The following is a 26,390-nucleotide window of genomic DNA, read 5'->3' on the forward strand; positions in this document are numbered from 1 at the left end:
GGGATGAGATTTTTTTCTTACCTGTCAACCACTTTCAGGGAAGAGCATCCCCATTATGGCTCCAAGCCAACCAGCAAAATTAAGATATTGTGTAGATAAACCCACAGAATCATCAGTTGAAACTGATTCAAGAGAATCTTTACTTTTACTTCATTAAACTTAATTGTGCTGCTTGCTATATGAATACATTCCATAACTAATGGCTCCATGTTACCTGAGGTACCATCTCAAGCCAATGGGGAGGGATTGGCGCACATCCACCCATTCCAGCAGAAGGGCATGCTGTGGACCCTGTCAGTCAAGATATTCTGCTTCCAGGGACCAGGAGAAGAGCCATGGTTCCCATCCCCTGGACCATTGTTCCTCCCAAGCATGTCCGCACTCACCCTTTTGGCCTCCCAAAAGAACTTGAAATCATGGTTCTGCCAATTGTCCTGGAGCCCTAATCAAACTGGAGGTAATTAATGGATTGAGGTAAGACCCCTCCTCCCTGTGTGCATCTTGCTCCCTTCCTTTCCATCTTTTGTCAATTTTAAGACTATTTTAATGTTAATGTTCATTTAGTACATTATTACACTAATGAATTGCTTCTCACGTTAGATCTAACTTGACTAATCCACAAAGACTGATGTCTGACCTTTGCAGCTCCTATAAACATTATAAGAGATAAAGTGTCAGAAAAAGTATGCTACGGCTGTTAAAATCCACATTTCCCCCCTTGTCTTACTGTTTTTTTAAAATACTTTTAACTGGAGGAAGAGGCTGTTTTGTGGTATCTGAAGCAGAACAACTAGATTATGTAATAACTTTGTACCACATAGCATCAATCTCAAGACTTTTTTCTACTATGTATTCAAAATGGACTGTGATTGATCTGTGTGTGTGTGCGCGCACACACACACACAGTGCATTCAGGTATACAATGCATTCAGAAAGTATTCAGACCCCCTTCACTTTTGTCATGCTGTAGTCTGATTCTAGTTGTTGAAATTCATTTTTTTCTCATTAATCTACACTCAGTACTCCATAATGACAAAGTGAAAACAGAATTTTAGAAATGTCTGTAAATTTATTAAAAAGAAAAAAACTGAAATACCACATTGGCTTAAGTATTCAGACCCTTTGCAACAACGCTTGAAATTTACCTCAGGTGCCTCTCATTTCTCTTGATAGTTAGGACCAGAGGTGGGTTCCTACCAGTTGGGCCCGGTTCGGCTGAACCGGTAGTGGTATGCTGGCCTGGGTCGCAGAACCTGCAGCGACCCAGGCTGGCCACATCCCTGAACGGTTTCCCGGTCACCCCCCCTTTTTTTTTAGTTCTGTGCGTGCTCAGAACAATTTTCATTGAACTGTGAATGCACGTGCAATGTGCATCCAGCGCATGTGTGAAGCACACGCACAAGCAAACCAGCAGTAACGTCGGCTGAAACCCACCCAATTACAACGTTCCTACACTTTGATTGGAGTCCACCTGTGGTAAATTAAATTGATTGGATATGATTTGGAAAGGCACACACCTCTCAATAGAAGGCCTCACAGCTGACAATGCATACTGTAGCAGAGCAAAAGCCATGAGGTCAAAGGAACTGCCTGCAGAGCTCAAACACAGGATTATTGCAAAGTACAGAGGGAGGGAAGGCTACAATAAAATTCCTGCTGCACTGAAGGTTCCTAAGAGCACGGTGGCCTCCATAATTCTCAAACGGGAGAAGCGTGGCACAAAGGTGCTTCAACAAAGTATTGTTTGTTTGTTTATTGGATTTATATGCTGCCCTTCTCCCAAAGGACTCAGGGTGGCGTACAACATAAAAAACCCCCACATATTACAAAAGTTAAAAAGGAAATTAAATAAAGCATGCAAAAACAAACCCAATTAATATTAACAATAAAAATTTAAAAATTAGATTAAAATTAACAATTAAATTAATCATTTATTTTATTCTGTTCAGGCCAGGCCGGCTTGATGGAAAAGCCAACTTTTTAGGGCGCATCGGAAGGACCAGAGATCGGGGATTATGCGAAGCTCCGGGGCAGTTCATTCCAGAGGGAAGGCGCTCCCACAGAGAAGGCTCTCCCCCTGGGTATTGAGTGAAGGGTCTGAATACTTATGCCAACGTGATATTTCAGTTTTTTAAAAAAATTTCCACCAGAAAACACGACATGCAGAGGACAAAAACGGGGCATGCAGAGGCCTAAAACGTGATGCACAGAGGCCAGAAACGGAATGCGTGCAGGTGGTGATCGGTGGCAGTGTGCTCTGGCGACCCCAGAAGCCTTGAACAGGTCTCAAAGCATTCAGAGACTGAAAATGTGAGGTGCAGAAGCCAAAAACAAGCCATGGAAGGGGTGATGGGTCTGTGGCAATCCCTGCAGCCTGGAACAGGTCTAAAACATAACATGTGGAGGCTGAAGGGTGGGGGTCGGCGGGTGGGCAGGGCTACATTCGGTGTATAAGACACACCCAAATTTTCACCCTCTTTAGTGGGGGAAAAGTGCATCTTATACTCCCAAAAATACGGTCATTTCTGAACGTTTTGTTACCAGACTAGGTAACATCATCAGGATTTTCTTGTCCTATTATCCTTAGCTTATGTCTTGTGTGCTAGTTTAGACAGTTGGTTATATGAATGGTTGTTCGTTTGGTGCTATATTTAAATTCTGAGCAGCTGATTAGTTCTCTTGTTGATTGGTTGTTTGAATGGTCTGGTTTCTTACATATTCATATGTTGGATCTCAATATGCTTGTCAATTGCTCCTTTGGTAGAATACCAGGCTTCAATAAATTCACATATATGGTGGGTGCTGGCATGGCCAATGATTTTTGTTCCTTCCCAATCGAACTGGTATTATCAATGTAGTTTGAGATCAGAGAATTTTGGTCGTGCTGTTTAACTGCTAGTTGATGTTCATGAACCTTTGTTTTCAACTGCCTTCCTGTTTATATAAAATTATATACTTTATCATAGTTTAATATTAAAGAAAATATACAAATTTTCACATATTACTTTTATTACTGGAACTCTAGAACAGACAAGAGTTTCCAAATAAGAGTCATGATCAGTTTTATCCTCTGTAAGGGTAAACTTACCATTGATATATCTTTGTACAGTTCTATCTCAGGTTTCTGAGAAATCTGGAAACAAAATAATAGAAGACTTGGTTTAGCTGCCTATAATACAGTTTTATTTCTCCTTAAGGTAGTGATGGTTTATGTAAATAAGTAGAATTTTGATAACACACTTAATAACAATATCATAGAAGGATTTCATATACTCAATACATCAGAACATGAACAAGTTGTAACAGCAATATATTCTTTTTTTCTTTAGAGAGTCAATTTTAAAAATAACAACTGCAACTTAAAACCATGAAAATATTGCTTATTTTCTAAAAGAAAATACTTAGTGAAATGTCACATACTGAATTTTTTCCTTTTGTCCACAAAAAAAAAAAAAAAAAATCTCCAGAATGCCTATATGCAATTCTTCCCAGAAAAGGAATTGTGTTATTGGTTCCATGATCAAAATAGGTTTCATGTGAAGTCTCTTAAAGTAGTAAATAGGTATTATATATCTTTAGATTGATCATCATCCTCAAGCTTCCTTATTTCATTTTTTAGACAGTTGATAGTTTCACGGCTTGCTTTTAATCTTTCTTTAAGTTCTGCAATCTCAAAGCTGGTCTTCTTCTTAGCAGCTTCCAACTTCTCTCGAGTTTTTACTTCTACACTGGCAACTGGAAGACAAATATAGATAGTACTTTAATTATTTTTTTCAATATTTTTTTCAATGTTTAGAAAGGCACAGTCTTTGTTATTTTGAATCAAAAACATTAAAACATTATGGACCAAGCACCATGTGCTACTGTTGCTAGTACCATGCAAACTATATTTTTAACATACAATGCCTTTAAATTGTAGCTGCAATAAAATTATCATTTTAGGACTCCAAAACAACTGGATTATCTTATCTTCAATACAAAGTTGGCATAATCTGCATAAATCAAAAGTTCTCCAACAATAGATTGGAAGCCCTGAGGGTGTTGCATTTTGCTGGACACATATGGTTTTTACCAAGCTGCTGGCACAAGGGCATCGTAGATTCCAGACCTTCAATGTGTTGTGCTCACAACAACACCTCCTACCATAGCCCAAAAGTGACCTAGCCAGGATCAAAATTCGCTCCCTTGCCTCTCTTTCAAGGGCAGTTCTTTCTAGATTTCTGAAGGAAAAGGATTCAGTAGCCTTTTCTGGGAAAGATTGTGATCCTTGTCTCAGCTTAATTACAGTGCAAAATAAATTACTCAGCCTATTGATGCTACAAGCAACAGCCACTATTACTACTACACTAGTAGTTAATTATGAACCTCTAAAATAAGCTATGTAATAGCCTGAAACCCTCTGTCTATACAACAGCCGGAGAATGATAAATAAAAAGGGTTTCTAGTTATCTAAAGAAATACTATACTAATTGAGACTTGGCTTCTCTTCTGCTTGAGTGAGTCATTTTTTCTAAATGCTTACTTGAGCAGGAAGAAAAAAGACAAGGGCAGGAAGAAATAAAGACATTTCACCATCTGCTTCAGAATGGCTCATCAATAAGGTGGTCAATTCAAATGTTCATCAAGAGGCAGAATTAAATTGCTGGGGATGGACCTGATACTAAGAGATTTCAAATTGAAGGCCTCAAATTGGAGGGCACTGTGGTTAGCTATCCTCATATTAATGTTATATAAATAGCTTTCCCATAATTAGGTGAATAGTGCAGGAATCCTCTTTTTAAAAAAGGAACAAAACAAATCCAGCCAACTATCACCTCAGCCTAATGCTACAGATAAGGGATTTATTTGCTTGATCGGCAAGTTATATGAATGAACCACCATGAAAGTTTAAATAGATCAGGCAGTGATATTATAGAAAAATTCTGGGCAAGAGTGGTGGGGTATGTTTTTTTTATTTATTTTGTATATCAATACACTTTGAAGAAGTAGAATAGAAAAACTATTGATACTTTTGAACTTTGATGTTAGAGAGGACTCCTCGGAATACTACAGAGAACCCCCCCACCCAAAGAAACTCCAAACCTATCATCAAAGCAACCAACCTAAGGTTCTCATTAAATCACAAATGACCAGATTCACAAAGACCTAGTTCTCTGGAGAAGTTTATAATGCTGAGACAAGGAGAAATAGAAGTCAATGACTGGCAGCAAGGTAGACAGACTTGGTGATGGGTGCACCATTAGAAGACATGAAGATCCAGGGTGAGGAGAAAGCTTATTGGTGAAAATCTATCCATGTGGTTGCTAAGAGCAGACACCAATTTGATGGCACATACTTAATCATCTATCTATAATATTACCACACAACTTTAATTCCCATAGACAGAAGCTCTTTGTATTTTCCTATGCAGGTTAACACAATGTTGCTTTCTATAACACAAATAGACACACACATAGCTTCCAAAAAGATGAATGATAAATAGTAGAGTGCTCACAATTAATTATTCTAGGGGTTCATAACACAACAAAGTTTGAGGAGCATGACCTTAAATAGTAAAATTCTATAAAGACCATATAGGACTAAAATATGATGATTATTCAGAACTAACCTTTCCATATTTACTTTTCTCCATCTGGACTAAAATACTATTATAGACTGAGAAGGTTTTTTAAGTAAAATATAATTTTCATGAAAGCCAAAGCTAAAGTGCAGATCTTGTTTAAGTCATACAATAATGTTCGGAAAGAGGGTCTTTAAAATCAAGTTTTAGTTTATCTAAAATCAACACAGGTTACTGAAATCTTGGCGTTCAGCACTTACATTCTGTTTCATGCTTATAAGCACCAAGTGTTAACTGACGAGATGTAGTTAGCAGTTGCTGCATCATAGCAGTAGGATCCTGAAAAATCTATTGGAGAAAAGTAATACATTTCTATTATTTGCCTGACTATGTAATGTTTCACAGTAAAACGGACAATATATGTAATTATCTAATTTGGTTACTAGAATATTCCAATATAACGGATCTTTCCTCCTGTATATCCAACATGCAGCAAAAAATTTGGGGAACCACTCTCTGGACAGATTCAGACTATTAAGAGTTTGAAAAGGAAAGTGGAAGAAGAGGAGACTATCATGCAAAAGTTGATGTAATTTTTTGTTATCTTACCATCTCATCATAAAATTCAGAAACAACAGTTTTCTTTCCCAAAATGGCATTTGTATCAGACTGAAACAGCTTCAGTAAATGATAGAGAGTCACCTGTGCAATAAAGAAATCTGGTTACTACCAAATATACAAATCAAACAATAGAACAGAAATCGAATATTTTACATTTCAGTTTGCCAAGAAACTGAAAACTTACTTTATATAGACAAAAATTAATAAACTTAAATGAATTAGTAATTACAGGTCATCTGCGATGGAATAACACTATTTACTGACATTTTTTTCAGAAGGCAAAACCTTTTAACCTTCATTACTGACATTTATTTTTTGTAGAGACACAGGGAACCATTTTAAGATTATGCTGCAAAATATTTGTTTCCTCATAATTTGCCAAACATAATTGTTGTATTATTCCCAGAGACAAAGCCCAAAGTAATACATTTAAGTGATTCATCCTCTAAATATAGGTAAAACTTTTCAATATTTTCCCAACTGTTATTTTAAACAGGATGCACTCTTCATGTGGTTCTCAAAATTCCAGCCAAACTCCAGTTAAACTGAACCACATGTCAATCACAAATAATTTACTTATGATTATATCGTGAGAAGAATTATAGTCATTGACTGCTTTAGGAATTGGTGACATATGTAATCCACTTTCACAGAATGTTTAAAAAGTCATGTTGAAACACATACAGCTATACCCAGTTAAACTCTCTCTCAGCTAGTGTTTTTTCTCTAAACATGGCTTAAAACAATTCAGCTGGCTTTTCTTTAACCTTAGCACAAAATTCACTACTGTTAAAATTCCTTTCCAACAAATACTAGCAATTTATACATGACCTACCACATTTTAGCTTAGCTGAAATAGAATGTGACTTCTTCAAGGTAATCAGATGTATAAAACTGAATATGGCTCAAAGAAATAACCAAGCAGCAAACAGACATGAAACTGGAATTATTTTTATTGGGAATATTGACAGGGAAATATGATTAAAAAACACAATATCTAATTTTACATATAATAACGGCAGCCAGAATTATATATGCACAAAAATGGAATAATAATTTTGCTCCATCAGAGGAAGGGGTGATAAGGAAAGTCCTAGAGTGTTCAGAGATGGACAGCCTCACAAAAGAGATCAAAGATAAAAGAGAAATAGATTATTATAAGGTATGGAATGAATGGTATAAATGTTAGAGGACAGGTGTAAAGCTTAAGGAAAGATTAAACGAAGAAGATACAGGAGTTAGAAATTAGTAATAAATATGTATAAATGGAAATGACATACAATGAATGACTAACTCAAGAAATGAATATATTTGTATGTATAAAAACACTGGAATTAAATTTATAGATAATGGCATAATGGAGTATGGGGGAAATGCATATATAATGGATGTATACATATATGGAAATGTTTTATAGAAGGAAATAGTTAGTTGTTTCTTTTTTTGTTTTAAAAAACTGTATAATAAAAAATATTTAAAAAAACAAACAAAAATTAGTATTGCCATTTGCATTGGAAAAACTACTTACCGGCCTTTCATTAGGATCAATAAAGAATATCTTAATGATGATTTCAAATTCACCCCAACCTGTTTCAGTGATCTCATATGGTGGTTTAGTTACCACTAAAAAAGGAGGAAAACACTAAATATTAGATAATCCAACTTTGAAAAATAATGAAACCATTCTTCTTTCATCTAAGACTGTTTAAATCATACCTCTCAGTGGATTACCATAGCTTTCATGTAACTTGAACTGGATTTTCTTTACATAAGCAGACATATCCTAAAATTAAAAAGAGCCAATAAGAATTTACATATGTACCATAGTTATGTTTTATACTGTTTCAATGTACCTTCTAGTCTCTTTGTCACACAGCATTCCATTAATTCCAGTACTTTTTAACAGATTTTAAGTTATTTTCCTCATGCAATATTTGTGTGTCCTCCAAATGATAACACATTCTGAACATCCCTATATATTATATCTAACTGTGCTGAATAGAATGTCCTAATTAAACATTTTAAATACCCAAAATTTTAAAAAATGGGGGAAAATGCATTATTGTTGAAAATATTTTTGCTTACTTCATTTCTATAGGGCTTAACATAAACTGTCCACTGATGTGTATGTCCATCTTCTTCCCGTTTCTTGCCAAAATAGCGGGCAACATTACCATAAACAACGGGTTTTACAATAGTTACACCCTTGAAAGAAAAAAGCAAAATAATTTTACATTCTTACTTTGAAGCTTTAACACAGAAAGTTAAAGATTCTTTCTTAGATCAGTCTCTTCCTTCAGAACTTAGTAAAGGAGCCAGTTTCATCTAATCATTAAGGCACAAGACTAGAAAGCAGAAGGCTATGAGTTCTAGTCCTGCCTTAGCCATGAAAGCCAATTTTAGGCCAGTCACTCTCAGCACAACTCACTTTACAGGATTGCTGTTGTGGGGAAAATAAGAGGAGGAAGGAATGTTGGATATGTTTGCCACCTTGAATTATTTGTAGAAATAGTAAAAATGAGATACAACTAAAAAGTAAAAACATGTAAGAATTCCAACTTGTATATAATGTAGATTTAAAGTTACACTGTATTTTTAATTACAAAAATTCTAGAATTTTTTTTTCCTACGCACACACTCCTGGACTGACAGGCCATACTATAACCCATTCCTTTCTCACCTCTCATCTGAATCACTACAATGTGCACTAGATGGTTCTGTCCTTGAAGACCACTCAGAAACTACAGTTAATCCAGAATGGTGCCCTGAGGACCACTCCTAATACCCATGTGACACTGCTACTTTTCTAGCTGATTGCCAGTAAGTTTCCAGCAGCAATTTAAGGTGCTGGTTTGACCTACTAAGCCTTTCATGTCAAAGTGCACAGAGATTTTGAAACTGCCTGTCTCAATTAATACTGCCCAACTGATAGGATCTGAAAGGGTAAACAAAGCTTTACATTTTGTCACACAAAGTGTCATTTGGTGGACAATATGCATAATCTGTTGCTATGCCTGATCTTTGTAACCAAATTCTCCCTAAAAACTGGATAGCCCCAATTCTGCCTATATTGAAAGGCTTTGAAAACTTGGTTCTTTCCGTAGACATTGGGTAAACAAGATTTGTCCCAATTTTGAATCATTTTTGTTTTGGAATGACTGAATTGCCTCCAACACAATATGTTTTAATATACTTTAATTCTGAAGGGCTATTGTGTTATGTTTACACAATATTGGAATATGGTGATTGAGAGGCTACATATGTATGTATGATTTGATAAATAAAATTGAAGAAATTAAGTGTTGTGTATGTAAATGCTGGATCTAACCTCAAGTCATATTTAGATCTACTAAAATAAATGAAATCAGAATGGTTATGAAATATCAGAACCACTAATTTCAATGGAACTATATTAAGCAATATTATATTTGTTATGAGCATTTAATTCACTTCAATATTCAGCTTTATACAGTTTTCAATGTTTACCAATATTGGAAAACAGTATCAATTTTATTATGACTCATTGTCTCTCTTTGGCAATTGGTTCATAACAGTTGCGGTGTCCCAAGATCATATGATCACCTTTTGTGACCTTCTGAATGCAGTCAATAGGGAAATCAGATTCACTTAATAATCGGGGTACTAATCAACTGCAGTGATTCATTTAACAACTATGACAAGAAAGGTTGTAAAACAGAGCAAAGTTCACTTAACAAATGTTTCACTTAACAAAATAAATTTTGGGCTCAATTGGGGTCATACTATGAGGACTATCTGTACTGAATTTCCTGAAGACAGAAAGTTAGAATGTAAATATAAAAGTAGTGTTGAAAAATTTAGCATGATAAAATAATAAGCAATCAATAAGACATATAGTCAAATTAGTAGTTCCAATAGGGTTTAAAGTTCAAACCTAAGAAACTAAAATTCTTGGTTGTGTAATCCAATTGAAATGTACCAGCACTTACTCCCAATACTTATAATTATATAAGGTTACAAACTTACTTGATACAAACCTTCTGAATTATAAAAATTGGAGACCAACTATTTAAAAAAAATATGCAGGTTGTTCTCAACCTACAAGAGTTCATTTAGTGATCATTTGAAGTTAGAACAGCATCGAAAGAGTGACTTGTGACCATTTTCACACTTATGACCACTGCAGCATCCCTATGGTCACCTGAACTAAATACAGATGTTTGGCAACTGACAGCTGCAGTGTTCCCGGGTCTTATGACAAGCAAAGTCAATGGGGAAGCCAGATTCCCTTCACAACCCTGGTACTAACTTAACTGCAATGATTCACTTAACAACTGTGGGAAGAAAGTGGTAAAATGGGACAAAATTCACTTAACTGTCTCACTTAGCAAGAAAGTTTTTAGACTCAATTGTGGTCGAAAGTCTAGGTCAACCTGTACATAAATCCAGAGACCAGCATCTGGTTGAAAAATACCTTATAAATTATTTGAATGTCATTTTTTGTATTACAGCAAACTACACCTTCACCATACAAAACTAGGTAATATTTAATAGAGAATTCATTTGAACCATAAGTAGGTACTATATATGGGTTTTTGAACACTAGAAACTACTTAAAAATTTGCAGTAGCTTCAGCATCCTCTTTCTTACACCTACCATATTAATTCTAAAAAGTCATAAACTAATGAAGGATATACATAAAATCTGAAATGAAATATATAATCATATACGCGATTAGTTAATTCAGCAACACCAATGGAGAGCAACAGAGAGATTAAATGTAGGGAGTTAAATTTATATTTAAAACTAGGAAAGGTAAGTGAAGCACGAACAGCTTTCCAAAGAATTAGTGACTTAATCTTCGGAAACTTGTGTCAAAATAAATCGTTGTCTCTAAGCTGCAGGAGACCCTTCGGTGTTAGTTGCAGCAACAACCAAGACGGTTCCCTCCTTCGAAACAATTTACTCCGCAAAGCCACTTAAACCAATCGGTACCCTTGAAGCTTGGCAACAAACCGCCCCAAGGGACCAAATGTGTGCCAAACCCAGCGATCGCCTTGGGATCCAACACTGCCCTCAGGAGGAAGGGAAGCCGTTTGTGAATGGTCCCAAAGCCCCCTCCTAGCGGCCCTCGCACCTTCACTCTCCCACCAGAGTCAGGCCCGAACTCAGCCATTCTTTTGAACATATTGCACCGGAAGGGAAGGCTCCTCGCGCCGTTCTAGCGCAGCCAGGGCAAGGCCGGCCTCATCTGCCCGCCCGCCCACCGACCGCGAGACCAGGGAAACCTTCCCTTCTCTTCGCAACCCGGCGTCCGCGCTCTGGGAGAAGTCCGCGACTCTCAACACAATAGCTTCCGGGTGAGAACAGCGTAAACGCACATTGGAGGCGCCTTCCCATTCCCAGCAGAAAGCAGCGCGTTGGTTATGTCACGTGATCTCCCGCCGCTTTAGCTTGGCGAACCGGAGATAAAAGGGAAAGGCTAGAAAGCGAAGACAAGCGGCGGCCGCGCTGGCTGTGAAGTATTCCATTTCGGGATGCAAATGTAAGTTTATAAATGCAATTCTGAGTCCTCGGAAGTTTCTGTAATCCAGGTTAGGATTCTATGAGAAACGTCTATTTGAATTCCGTGTTTCAAATCTATATACCAAGCTTCTTCCCCCAAAATGTCACACTTAAGCACTTGCGATACTGTTGTAACCGAATAAATTTTATATTATAATGTATTTATATTATTAAGATAATATATAGCAGATCCATCTTAGGCTGAGTTAGTATACTTCCTATTAAATTCATTTAATGCGTTTTATTCCCTATGCTTTTTATAAAGCTAGAATTGAAAGGAGACATCAAAGAACTAGTTTGGTGTAGTGCAGGGGTATCCAAACTTGGGAACTTTTAAGACTTGTGGACTTCAACTCCCAGAATTCCCCAGCCTGCCATGCTGGATAGGGAATTCTGGGAGTTGAAGTCCAAGTCTTAAAGTTCCCAAGTTTGGACACCCCTGGTGTAGTGGTTAAGGAAGCCATCAATCTAGATACTGGGAAACCATAAGTTGTAGTTCTGCCTTAGGCACAAATCCAGCTGGGTTACTTTGGGCTAGTCATTCTCAGCCATAGGAAGGAGGCAATGGCAAACCACTTCTGAAATCTTGCCAATAAAACTGCAGAACGTGTCCACCCAGGCTGTTCCCAAGAACCAAGACTGAGTTCATACTGTATACTTATTGCCTGTTGTTGGAGCCAACTTCAGAAATCTATTTCTCTCCCAAGAATGTTGCACTAGTGCTCTTATAGCACTATGCTAGTTTCAAATGAAAGATTGATATCCAACAAGTAGAAAACATTAATTTTAGGATTGTCATATGGAATTCTTAATATTAGTGATATCTTAATGATAAAACTATTTAGCTGCTTTCCAAAATACCCCATTATTTTAAAACACAAGTTGAATTTTTTGACATCTAACCTATGTCAAGGGTGTCAAATTCATGTCATCATGTGACACATCTCCTTTTTCCCTTCGCTAAAACGGGGGTGGGGATGGCCAGCACGACACATCCACCTGCGGGCCAAGAGTTCGACATCCCTGTTTTATGAATATGTGAGCTTCAGCTTGTCTTAATTGTTAACTGTTGTTACCTTTAAACTTCACAACTTACAGGGACAAGTTAAAGTCCCAATGAAACATGTTCATGGTTCTGCATTTAATAGTAATATCTGATTCTTTTGCCATTCAGTAATTTAATTTAAATCTCATAAGAATTCATCTGGAATGTAGCTCATCTTCTTTCTTCAGGAGAAAACAGGATAGTACCTGGAAATTAAGAACTAGCAGACTGAAAATATTTTTAAGGGCATTGATAAAATCTTCTGTGGGAAAAATAAATGGATCAAAGTATAGTTGATGGGAAATATAGAGACAGATTTAAGAGAAGTTTTATACTGAGAAGGAAGTTAAAATAATCAAGTATGAAAAGAAGAGAACAAAATAGATTCCCAAGAATATTTGATCAACTTCAGAACTGGAAATACTGTAAATTGATTATTTCATTATACAAATGTACATTATAGACTAGGATCAAAGCAGAAATATTAAAGATTTGGGCCTTCAAAGCACCAATTACATTGTGCTTACATTTGTTTACATGAATATGTGTACAGAGTAATAACAGGAGGAGGAGGAGCAGGAACAGTAATAAATCATTGTGTGTTTACATACAAATAATTGACATAAAAATGATAAACATTACCTTTTCTATTTTATTTTTATAAGATATTTTGTTCAGCTTGTTACTTTCCTTTTTTCAGAAAGAACAGCTTACATTTAACTTCAAAAAACTTTCATAGTTCCATGAAAAAAGACAACATAGACTTAAGCTTTCATTAAAATGTGTTTTATTTTTCCCCATAAAAGGAATTACTTCTTTTGCAGATTAAAAAACCAACAAATGGTTCAATACCAAATTCTTAACAGTCACCTAAAGTCTAGAAATAAAGGTAATTAAGATCACCAAATGATCAAATAGAAGTGAAATGAAATTTTAAAAGCCATTCCTAGAGGCAGAGATTTGGTTTATAAAATTTCATATGGTATGACATTATTCCCTCTTACCTTGTGAAGCCATTTAAGTTCCAAAAATTCAACACATTCAAGATGTTCTTGAGCTGCCAGGTATTAGAAAGTCAAAAGAACCTGGGTTGGTTACATATACCAATTAATTTAAAATCTTAGTGTACAGTGCTTTTACTTTCATGTAAACATTTGTGCAAACTATGACATAATAAATCCCAACCCCAGCCATGTAAAAGTATCTAAAGTGGTTAGCTCCACAGGCACTAAAGAAGTATAAAATGAAAGTTAAATCTCCCCACTTTTAAGGCAATGTATTTACAAGTAAATTCATAGAATCTAAAATGTTTCACAAAAAAATAAGCTGGTATCTAAATCATGCCAAATCCGTCAATAAGGAATGCAAGATCACAACTGCTTGGCATTTAATTTCTCTTTCAAGAAAAGCAATTATAAATTATTCTAGGAATCCAATTGAAAAATATTCCCTCCTCTGCTTCAAGTGTGTACCTGATGTGTCATGTGAGAATAGATAGCATAAAGGAAGTTCTTCAAAGAGGTACTTGCCTGTTTTGGCTCTTTCCACCATCAGTAGCCTCTTCCCAATAACCTGCCAATAAGGCAATTAGCTTTTGTCTCCCCACCCCTTTATATAGAACATCCTACTCTAAATGCTGATTAATTCGACATTTTATGGAAGCTTCTAAAAATTTTGCCTAACAAGATTCTCAATAACTACAATGATAAATTGTGTCAGAGTTGGAGAAAATTGTAAAATCATCTAATACCCAAAGTTTAATACAATGTAGAAAAAGATGTCATTCTCCATGGAGAAAGCAGGGTTCTGCAGCACTTCAAATTCAAAGGCAAAAAAGTAATCAGTAATAAGGGGCAAACATATCAGTTTGTATTGCTTCAAAGTAGGTATGCTTTCCCCAACGTTATGATGCAGGTGTACGAATTCAGAAAAATACTTATTTAAGATGTTGCAGATAGGCATTACATTTGTGTCTCTGCATGATCTGAAGCACTATTTTGCTTCTAAATCCAAAGTGTGGCAGAGCTCCATGTTTATTGCATTTTTGGATCTCAGCAGAGTTGGACTAGAAATGTATGAAGACAGAAATGTTACTGCTTATATAATATGGTTTTACAACATTATTTAATTTGCACTGCTGCAGTCCCATGTGCTATTCCAGAGAATGTCTTCTCAAAAGTGGCTTTTGATTTAAAAGACTGTACCCCAAAAGCTTGAAATAATCTACATTTGTAATATGGATATTGTGGCATTATTTTTATTTAAACTAATAATTTACAACTGCAAAGAGAGAAAGCAATATTTGATGGAAATGAAAATGTATTAATAGTTTGCATAAGCATGTGTATGTTTGCTGATGGCATAGTATGTACATAAGGAGTATCAAAGTTTCTTATATAAAATATTTCTAATGTGCTTTTTAAAATACCTTGTTCTCAGATTAATTATCTGGTTGTTAAATAAATTCCTACTATTCTTTCTTGCTCAGATGAAAATGTTACTTTCATTAACACAATTTTCCGTATTTCTCAGATTTTTGACAAACAGTTGAAGTATGCACATTTTACAGAATATGTTTAATGCTTTTACATTAAAAGCTGCATTTTAAGGCTGTGAAATCTTACATCAAACAAGTAAACAATGTGAATAAGACCCTACATATAAAAATTAGTAGTAAGCTGGAGTGAGAATCTAACCGCTATCCAATATTGTATTTACAAGAGTTCTTAAAACTGAAGACATTATATACATTTAAAACCTGCAGTTCATATTTGACAAAACTTGAACAACCAAATAATCCAGGAATAATCAAAAGCAGTCAAACACACACAATCTCAAAACTAACCAGGATTTTCACTGTAAAATTAATTTAGAAATCTAAACATAAGTAACATGCATTGCATTCCCGCTGCAATATTTGCAATCAGACTATTGGAGAGATACATGATAGGTAATGGGCAAGATTTTAAATATGGCAAAAAAAGAGTGCATATCTGCTTAGTATGCAATTTGAAAATTTATTCTAAAAACAAAGTTATCCAGCTATATGTATTAACTCAATACATTGAGAGAAAATCTATCCAATTAATAAATTCGCTGTTCTGGCTTAAGTTCAAATTAGTTCCAAGAGTACCACCTGCTGCAACTATGCACATTAAGAAATGTGACAGTGACATTACAGGTAGATGCTGACATACCTAAGGACATTAATTAATTTAGGTCTGTGTTTTGCTTTTAATTTATATTGATAAAAACATAAAATACCTCTTTTTAATCTACGAATATCTATATACAGAACATCAAGTACCTACTTGGATACATTTTCCTGTCAGAAACAGAATAAATACAGAAATCCAAACAAATTTCAGCAGAAGCCTAGAAAATATCCAGATTTTTGTTACTGTCTCGTGAGTATTCACAATAATATATCCTGAGTTTGCTCACAGACATATCACAACTGGAATGCCTTCATTTGTCTTAATATCTTTGGAATTCTTTAAATGTTAATTGAAATTAATAATTCAGATTGGAAAATAATTTTTACCCACCATTTACTACCACACATCAGAAACTTTCACACTACATATATAAAAAGTTATTTTAAAAAAAACCATTCATACTTTGATTTTTGGCAAATCCACTGCCAGCAATGGAAATCTTGAGAAGAAAACATAAAATAATCTATATACAGCAATAACACTACTTTTAAACTGTAAAAAGTTATACTAAAGTAAGTTATGATTTTAAATTATTTTCATTTTGGATCTTGGATACTAAGTTTTCCAAATAAAATTTATCCATGATGCATATCTAACTTACCTGGCTGTTCCTTCAGCTTTTGGTTTTTCCAGTTTTTAGTCCAGATTCTTTGTGTACATTCTAGCTAATTAAAAATGCATTACTGCACTGTAATTCTTAGGGCTACGACAACCACCCTACATAAACAAGCCATTCCAAGTATGTGAGCAATTTCCCCATTTTCTGATTATATACCTATTCAGCTCTGCACAAAGGAAACAACTCAAAACCTTAAGTATAACTTTTAAATAAAAGAGTATATGGACCCAAACATCTCAATATTTTACTTCAATGTTTACTTCTGAACTACCTATTTATTTATACATATATACACACACACACGCACACACACACACACACACACAATGAAATTGGAGGCTAAATCGAAAGTAATATTTACATTTCCACATACTAATTAGGTAAACTGATCATAATATGCTTAACAGAAGCCAATTTCACATTAAAATGTGTTAGATCAAGAAAACAAACCAAGAATGAATCATAAGAATGTCCAATGTACAAAAATGATAAAGGCAGCCATTATAAAAATCTTTTCAGTGAACATTAACATATTCATACCACTCCAGTTATTAACAACTAAAAATTAATTTGAAACAGGTAAGTCTATACAGTAGGTTAAGTTGCACTGACTGAGCTAAGCATTTGATAAACTGACCTTTATAACAATGTAAAGTAAGTCATATTGGATAACCGTCAGAGACAGATATTTTATTTTTACTCTGAGCAGGATTATGAACAGAACCAGTATAGTAATTTGAGTGTTTCCATGTGCAGCTAATAATGAGTGAATATACACTAGTATGCATATTTACTTAAATGTAATTCCACTTTCAAAGTGTTTTACTCCTGGGTAAACTGAAACAAAGATCCAGATAATACCTTATTAGGTATGTAACTGAAACACACACATATTTTACTATGTATGCTTCACATATCTTAAAAACTGTAGATGAGTCAAGGATGCTATTTAAAACTATTATTACACAATTATATTAATTAAAAAACCCAAGACTGATCATGGTTTTTATCAAGTTATAATTGCAGAATATATATGGTGTATTTAATTTCATATCTCAGCAAATTTATAATCTAATTTATTAAGATATTGATTAAATATTAAAATGATTTTCATTAATCCAGAAACCAATTGCCGTAAATTTGGGGAAATAGTGAACATATAAAATGTTGACAGCTTTGAAAGAAGAAATTAGGCAGGTGCAAGTAAGAATCTGAGAAGTCTGTTTTTATCAACAAACAACATTGCTGAGCATGACTATAAATCTACTGTTGAATCTGGAGTACATCTACTTATTAGGACAAACTACATTTTATTGTTTAAAGAAACTTCTGGGATTTTTATTTTTCAAGTTGTTGTTTCTAGGGAACTCTTTTGTACCTACTGTGTACAACTGTGTGTCTATGTATACACTATCAAGAGTATTTGGAAATAGGACATAACAAAAAAATAAAGAATGACCATCATCTGAAAATGCCCAATGTTTTTTTTCTAACATTTTGTAAATAAATATGGGGTATTTAGTTCTGTATATTACAACAGAAGTTTTTTGTACACTTTTAACTCAACTTAAGCCTAAATCTTCTCCATTGGAATTTGAATCTACAAGGATCAGAAACACTATTTTTTGGTATACTTTTAGGCATGTTCAAAACCATCTATGTAAAACTGGCTATAAACTAATAATGTGATTTCTATTCTAGTTTCATCATAAAGTTCATCAAATACAATAAATTGATGCATTTGTAAAAATATGCATTTTGTTAGAGACATTTAACACCATTAAATATTGCTGAACACAAGACACTCCCTGAGGTGTAAACATCAAATAACTCGAACAGATTTACACATCAGCCCCATCAAACAGTTTATTACAACACTACATCTATTATAATCAAATTGGTGCGCTTTACAGACATTATCTGGAACATTTAAACAAGAACCAACTACTATAAAAACAAGCATTTACTTGACTTTTTTTCCAATTGCCTGCACATTTTAATTGTCAAATATATATATATAACCAGTAATAGTTGCAAAAAGCTATATGTTTTAAATCACACAGGTTCCTTCAAATAAAAACAGCTAACATAAAAAGTAAGAGAGCTACTGGTTACCATATATGCAGATTTGCTTTATTCAGATCTATTCCTGTTCAATTTATCCATGAATCCTTTACAGCTCTGTTCGATCACAAGAAGCAAACTGCTGGACAAGCCTCTTTCCACGAAGTTACATTTCTTTTCTGGTGAGGTGCTCCTCTTCCTTCAGCTGTAATGTGTTAAAATTTGTGATGTAGATTTTGCTAGATCCCACAGCAAGCAAAAACGGTGGTTTAACTATACATACACAATTTACAAACATCAAATCTATTTCGGCATAAAAATAAAAAATGAAAACAATAAGAATTTGTTTGAAAACCTTCCAAATTGCAGGTTGATCATTTTAGAATCATATTACAGGAATATATATACACCTAATTTTGTAAAAAGTAAACATTAGTAGGAATGTTTCTTCAGATCAACATTCAAAAAAGTGCACAGAGGATTATGCATCAGTCAGATCATTTTGTTACATTGTTTAACCATTTTAATTTTAAAAATGAAACTATGTGAACAGCTAAATAATACAACTGTTAAAAACAAATTAATCTGACAGATAAATTATAAACAGCTGTTTTCCTCTATGTAGTTTTTTGTTCATGCTTGAAAATCAGATAGACAGACAACTAGATAATATGTATGTGAATTAAGAGAAATATGGAAAAATCAGAGGAGCTTGGCTCACTTCTAAACCCAGCTAGCAGTCAATTATGATATTTATAAGCAGCAATCACATAAGTGTTTGGCACTTCGAAATATCAAAATCAACTCAATAGCAAAATTATTAAAGACTTCACCACAGTTACATAACTCTGCTATGGTCACATGGAAGTCTTATTTTTGTTTTGGATACTATGAACAATTCTTTAATTTGTACTAAAATCAGTAGCTGTGATACAAACATCACCACCTCCCCCTTTTTAAGACAATCAAAGGCTAACATGTTCTTTTTTTTCTTCAGGCTGTATCAGAAACTACTTTTAAAAGTTTGCTTGGTTTAACAAAACAAATGTGCCCTAAGACAAATTCCAGAAACAAAACGCTCAAAATTTATACTTCATATCTAATTAGCTTTTTAAAAGTTCCACATTTTTAATAACAATATTATTGTAGAATGTTCTATATAAAATCTACAGTAAATACACAAATACTGCTTGGCAATTATTGTAATTGATATTAAAAATGATTTTAAAAATACATTAATACATCACATGTTTTGTTCATTCCTATGCCCAATGCTCAGGAAGCAAGCTCCTAAATGTTTCCAGTCTTAAAACAGAAATTTTAAATCTTACTGTAAAGTAAGTCACGCTGAATCCAGTGGAACATGGTTCCAAAAAAATAATGTTAGGATGTATCATAAAACATCAAAGCAATAATTTCAAAAAAAGCAGAAAATTTAAACTATTTGCAAAAGTACATATTGATATATTTTGTATGCAGATATCTAGATAAAGAATTTCAGAACACAAAGCAATATGCAGCTGCCATAAGGTCACTCTTACTACTGATACAGTTCAAATTAGAAAAATTAATTCAATTAATAAAAATTTCAGATGCCCTTCTCTGGTGTTTCCTTTTCTCCCACAATGGGTTTTATGCAAGTGAGAATTTAATTAGTTTTCACTTTGAGTGTTAAATATTTGGATTTTTTCTTCTGTTGCACATTAAAAAACCTTTTTAAAATTGTTTTTAATAACAAGATGAATCAAAATGTGCATAAATTGTGTTATTTTAACTTATAATGCACAGATGAAATTTCAGTTTCAGAGAAACAAAATGACAACTGCAAGACTATTAGAATCCATTCTGAATACAGTGTCCATTAAACACCTAAAGAAATAAGCATGAAAAAACATAGTACTAACTATAATAAACTATTTATATTTAAGTATTTCAGTACAGACTCCAAGCTTCTCAGTTATTGACACAGATTCTATTCTAAACTATTTCAATATAAATAAATTAATGAATTTATACTAACATTATTTCCATTGGTAGGTAGTATTTTAAAAAAAGCTATACTAGCATGTTGCAGATTGGGAATACTAATCTGTTTCACATACATGACTCAAAGTCTGTTTCATATACATATATTATAGGAACATTGCTATTTAGAGATTCAATATTTATTAAAATTATTACAATGGTGGTATAGTTTTGATATTACCAATTTTCTCTTGTTTCTACTAAATACATAATGTTTTTATTGGTCAATTATTTCAGGGGAGATTTCTGCTGCAATATGCAAGCCAAAAACCCAATAGTTTTCACGATTATTCAAAGGTTTCACTGTGGTTTCACTAAATAGCAATTCAGTCCTTTTGAATAGTCAACTGTGTGAAAATGTATACTTCATTTCCTTGCAAATAAAATACTTTGGCTTTTCTGTTCCAATGAGATTCTAACATTAGCATTTCAGCTTTTGGGAAGGAAAATGTATTCCAACAAAAGTCCAATTATGAGTGTCTGGTTTTTTTATTCTTTTACTTTAAAAATACTATTAAGTATTATATAGTTGTAAATTCAAAATGAAACTTCGGTGATATGTCTTACTTTGCTTTTTTTTGAGTTAGATTTTTTTTTTACTAGTTTTGTCTAATATTTGTCTATTTATACAGCTAAATTACAAGAACTCAAGTTGGGTGACTCAATTCTGGCTAAGTTAAATTCTATGCATCATCATGGGATTCCTTTGGTTTGGCCATTTCTCCCTTCATGCAAGGGATGTAAAAGCCCGGAAGCCACAATCATTTTATCTTTAATCCAATCTAGTTTCCATATCTTGTCTGAACTAAAAGTTTTTATAAAACAGTTTCCAGTTTGTATTAGTGGAAAGCAGCCTCCTACTCATTTATGTGGCAGAACAGATGTGGCAAAAGCAAGAAATTCCATATTGATACATAGTTATGTGTGGCTAGGATCTGATAACAATGCAGTCACAATTTCTCAAAATTTCAAATTGTAATCAAGATAAATTCCACTCAGTTCACAAAAAGTAATCTGAAATTTTCACATATTTCTATATATTTTCATATTTGAGGTATATGAGAAACTAGTAAAGCTAAAACTGCAGCAAATAAAATAGAACGATACTGTTGAATTCCTTTAAAAAGTTCTCAAACCACAGTAAGCAAGAAATGCACTCCCAATATATTTGTTGACAAATGAATTTCAACCCCATGATCTTTATCACTTCCAAAATCAAATTACTTCACATAAGGAAAGCAGTTCAAACCAAATTTTGTAATGAATCTATTAGAAAAGGGTGATTGTGTTCACAACCACAATTATGAGAAAATAAAGGAACTGGACTAGCATAAAACTCATAGTACAAATATAACAGCAAAATTACGAACATGCACAAAATTGCTATTCATTTTGCCAATATAGGTGTTCACAAAATAATTCTTACCTAAACCTGAAAGGTGATTATTCACATTTTTAACCACCAGTACTAAAAGAGTACCAGTGAAATAAACATTATAGCAAAAAAGACATAAAACATACAATCAGCTGGAATAAGAATTTCAGATACAAATATCAAGACTTTTAGGCTTAAAAGAAATGCTTTCTGGCAAAGATTTTAAACAAAAATTTGGATTATAAAAGGGAGAGGCATAATTGTTGCCTATCTAATCCAACCAACTATTCTCTCTATACATTTCACTAATTTTACAATAAATTAGCATTGCCTCTCAAGACAGGAGTAACAGTATTGATTAATCTGGCCATGAATATAGGCATTTAATACATCTGCCCAATCCATTTAATAGTACACTTTACCAGGGTCATGAACAGGATGTAACCATCTTACATATCCTCTGATATGCATTTGATACATAATTATTATGATCTTGTATTTTTATTTATATAACATTTATGCAAAATAGATAAGGGATGAAGTAGTACATTCGTTATTCTTGGACACAAGTGTTGATTCTATTCTGTTAGATATCATGTTATTATGTGCAATAACTGTACATAAAATGCTAAGAAGATGGAGAAATCTTATGTTTCCACTTTTCATTAGGTATTGCAGCATACCCATCTGGTGCAGTGTGCATATGCTAAATTATAATTTCCATCATCCTCAGACAGTGTAATTATTTCCTTGCCTACTGGAAAATGCAAACAATAATCCAACATATCTTTAGGCACTAGATTATGAAAACTGCACTGAATGTGTGAATATAAATATTCTTCCCAAGAATGAAACATTAATTTTTTTTTCTTCACAAAGAAAAGAGAGTTTTAAGAATATGCTTTGTAAAAAACAAAAAAGCCACACTTTAAATTTTACATAAATTTGACCAAGAATTATGTGCATTCAAATTACTTTTAAATTACAAAGAGGTTTGCTTATAGTGGTTTGAGAACAGAGACAAATTTATTGTCAAATGAAGCTCAAATCTATCAATGCTAGGTTGATTCATCCTCTTTTTAATCAAGGTTGCAAGAACAAATCATGGTAAACAAGTAAGTAAAAACACCAAATTGAAAACTTTCAAAATGTTAAAAATCTTGTTTGTAATGTATATAATATGCACCAGAGCTTAAGAATATTTTAATTCCCTGCATTTTAAAATGCTTATTCATGACAAAGCATAAAATTATTAAACTTATCACATGATATCCTATAATCTACAATTTTTATGCCTGAAGCAATTTTAGAAATTGTGATTATTATTTCCATATAATCATGTTGCTTTCAACTTTTAATTTAAATATGTGTATCATCCAATACAAATATCTGTTGGCTGTTTGCACACGAATTTCTGGGTTTTTTGTTAAGTACAAGAAAATAGATACACATCTGAAATATTTACAATTTTCTTGTACTTTTATAATGACAATTTACAAAAGACATAACAAAAATACAGAAATTTATGAAAACATCCAAAACAATCCAGTAGCCAGAAGAACATTGTCAAGGTACATTTTTTAAAAAAATGTCATTAAACACATTGAAGCCAGGTGAAAATTCATTTTGGGATCATTCAATCATTAACCCCCAAAGAAAATTGGAAAGTTACATCTGATTTCAGAGGAACTACATAAATACAAGTAATTCCTATGGCTGTAGTAAATGTGGGTGATTATCATCTTAAGATTCAATCATAAGAAGAGAAAACAAATTTTGGCACTTTCAAAAACTCTTGTTGAAAGGTGAGCAGTAGAGTTCTTGCAATATATGTCTGCAAGATATATGGTTTCATCTTTCTCATAAAAACTGAGTAGGAAAAATAGGTCTGAATATACTGTATAAACTTCAAAAGACCACATACCATATTCCCCCGAAAATATTTTTGACCCCCCGAAATAAGCACTTGGCCTTATTTTCGGGCAGGTCTTATTATTTTTGAGGTGCAGGAAGCAGTGAGTGTGGTCACCTCATGGCCGCTGTGTTGCAATATTTTTGGGGAGGGCTTGTTTTCGGGGGAGGGCTTATTTTCAGGAAAATGATGTTTAATGAAGTTTTGTGAAGTCATTAAAGAAGAGCTTGTGCAAACTGATTTCCTAAGGGTCTGAGGATGATATCTTGCAGTGTTTTTCCACCTGTCAGAAATATTTTTTTCTCTTATGGGATGAAAAAGCTTTTGACACCAACCCAATATGATTAATTAACATATTTCTATTTGGAAAACATTAAAAATATACAGTGTGTGTGTGTTTAATATCCTTCTTATATTTTAGGTTTGTACTGAAAATTCATTAATTAAAAAATCACTGATAAAAAATTGTTTCACTATGTTACAGGTACATCTATTTTTATGCAGTACATAATTTTACGTTACGGATGTGTCATCTGGTAATTAGTAGTTATATTACTAATTACCAGATGACACATCCGTAACGTAAAATTATGTACTGCTGATACATATATCAACTGGTTTAATTAAAACAAAGACATAGGTAAAAATTGTATCATTTATACTGCAATATACTCTTTGGATAATCTATATTTTTAGATGGACAACATGTCAATGTAGATGGGAAGTATTATCAGCTAACACTAATACTGCATAATTTAAAGTCTGAGAAGCAAGTTAGGCTGGTTATTCTATAATCAACAGAGAACATACTTTTGTTATCTCAACCATCTTCCTTTATATAAAAAATCTGGTACCCTCATATAACATAGATGGTATCATTACTTCAAATTCAAAACTGTGCCCAAAATAACCTTTTAAAAATAAAAATGAATTTTATTTCAGAGAAACCAAATATAACTTTCAGAACAGGTTGCTTTGAGTTTTATGATTAATAACAAAACTCTGTATCTCTTGAGGTAGACATCTCATTCTATCTCATAATGGCAAATGCTACATATTTCATAATTGACAAAATGTAGCTACTTTCATGTAAGTAGCTTTCAAAACCCCAAATTCAAGTCTTCATTCAAATTCCTAAGTACTAAAAAGTGAAAATTTAAAACATTGTATTTTGTGAGTAGATTGCAAATTATATAGTAATATATTTCATATTTTAGGAATGTGAGGTATACAATGCATACTATTATTTCAAATTATGAAATTTAGAAGATTATTACAAGCATAAGGGCAAATCATATTGTTTTATATTGTTTGATTAATACTTAAAATTCATAGAATTTGAGCTTAATGTACTGAAATTAGGTAACTGAAAGATTGTGTAAACTGGAACACATGTATACAATGAAATTTCAAGGACATAAAATCAAATGATAATTTCAAACAAAATTTCTCCAGCTTGAATTACAGGTGCAAGGATCCCTCTATAAGTCTATTCAAAATGTTTTAATAAACTCTAACAACAAAGGCCAAATTATTATTTTTACATGTAAAACCTCTTTTAGTTTCCTAAAAGAGTGAGAGTTTTACCTCATTCCACTTATCACCAATAAGTGTTTTAAATGGGATGGAGATAGCTGAGCAAGAAAAAGAAGTTGAAAACCATATTGGGCATATGTAAAAAACCGGACAGAACTTTCTAGGCTTTTAGTATCAAGTCTTTCATACAAAACAGCTAGGGTGTATTCAATGTTCTTTAACTGATATGTCAAACATAATTATATTTTAAAGAAACATATATCTCATATTTAATTGATATTACCCTTTCAGGCACTGTTTAAATTAATAGAATGTTCACATGGACAGATTAGCAGGATATTAGCTGGATATTAACTGTGACTTCTAATTGTATTACTAAGCTCCTGAAACCTTCTGCCTCAAAAATGTATTTACATTTATTAAGAGGTCTTCCTTTTACTTTGACCCAAACAGAAATCACGTGCTCTTCCAGATGCTGACAGATACAACGATCACAATATATCTCTTGACAGATAATTGTAATAAAACATTCTCTCTGGAATTTGGGGATAAGTTTCTCTAAGATCAGAAGAGGATTTTCTTTTCTTCCCATCACTGACAGATACACATTTTAATAGTTAAACATGCATAAAGGTCAATAGCTCTTATATTTATAAAATGAATAGCAAAACTATAATGATGATTCTCCACGAAAAACTCAACTTATATTTGTACAATTACTGGAAGCAGTCACTGCACTAAGATCATAAAATACCTAACTAATGCCCTCAAATCTTCCCTCAGCACATATAAAATACCCATCCCCATACTGGCCAATTCTAAGCATTAATAAATAAATCTGTACTTTACTGCTGTACAATAAATTTCAAG

The 26,390-nt window shown here is 33.3% G+C and overlaps 2 protein-coding genes across 6 annotated transcripts in view; both read right to left on the reverse strand.

Moving 5' to 3' along the window:
* Window positions 1-2,991: 2,991 nt before the first annotated feature.
* YEATS4 (YEATS domain containing 4) lies at window positions 2,992-11,507 on the reverse strand. Of its 2 annotated transcripts, XR_014175696.1 has the most exons (8): window positions 11,299-11,507; window positions 8,267-8,386; window positions 7,898-7,964; window positions 7,710-7,804; window positions 6,170-6,262; window positions 5,821-5,908; window positions 3,421-3,735; window positions 2,992-3,133 (listed from the first exon to the last, which is right to left on the reverse strand). XR_014175696.1 is itself a non-coding variant. In XM_081956976.1 (7 exons), the coding sequence occupies exons 1-7, from the start codon at window positions 11,347-11,349 to the stop codon at window positions 3,566-3,568; spliced, it is 684 nt and encodes a 227-aa protein (XP_081813102.1). In that variant the 5' UTR covers window positions 11,350-11,507; the 3' UTR covers window positions 2,992-3,565. The 2 variants fall into 2 exon arrangements, 1 of the variants encoding a protein (XP_081813102.1); XM_081956976.1 differs by having other exon boundaries at window positions 2,992-3,735.
* A 2,034-nt stretch (window positions 11,508-13,541) lies between these two features.
* Window positions 13,542-26,390, reverse strand: part of CPSF6 (cleavage and polyadenylation specific factor 6) — a gene marked incomplete at its 3' end in the record, with an annotated part of 44,854 nt that continues 32,005 nt past the window's right edge. For all 4 annotated transcript variants that reach the window (XM_081958383.1, XM_081958382.1, XM_081958381.1 and 1 more), the window contains one exon: window positions 13,542-18,877. The remainder of the gene's footprint in view (window positions 18,878-26,390) is intronic.

Source organism: Natrix helvetica, assembly GCF_964273705.1.
Source record: "Natrix helvetica genome assembly, chromosome: 6".
NCBI classification, from domain to species: domain Eukaryota; kingdom Metazoa; phylum Chordata; class Lepidosauria; order Squamata; family Natricidae; genus Natrix; species Natrix helvetica.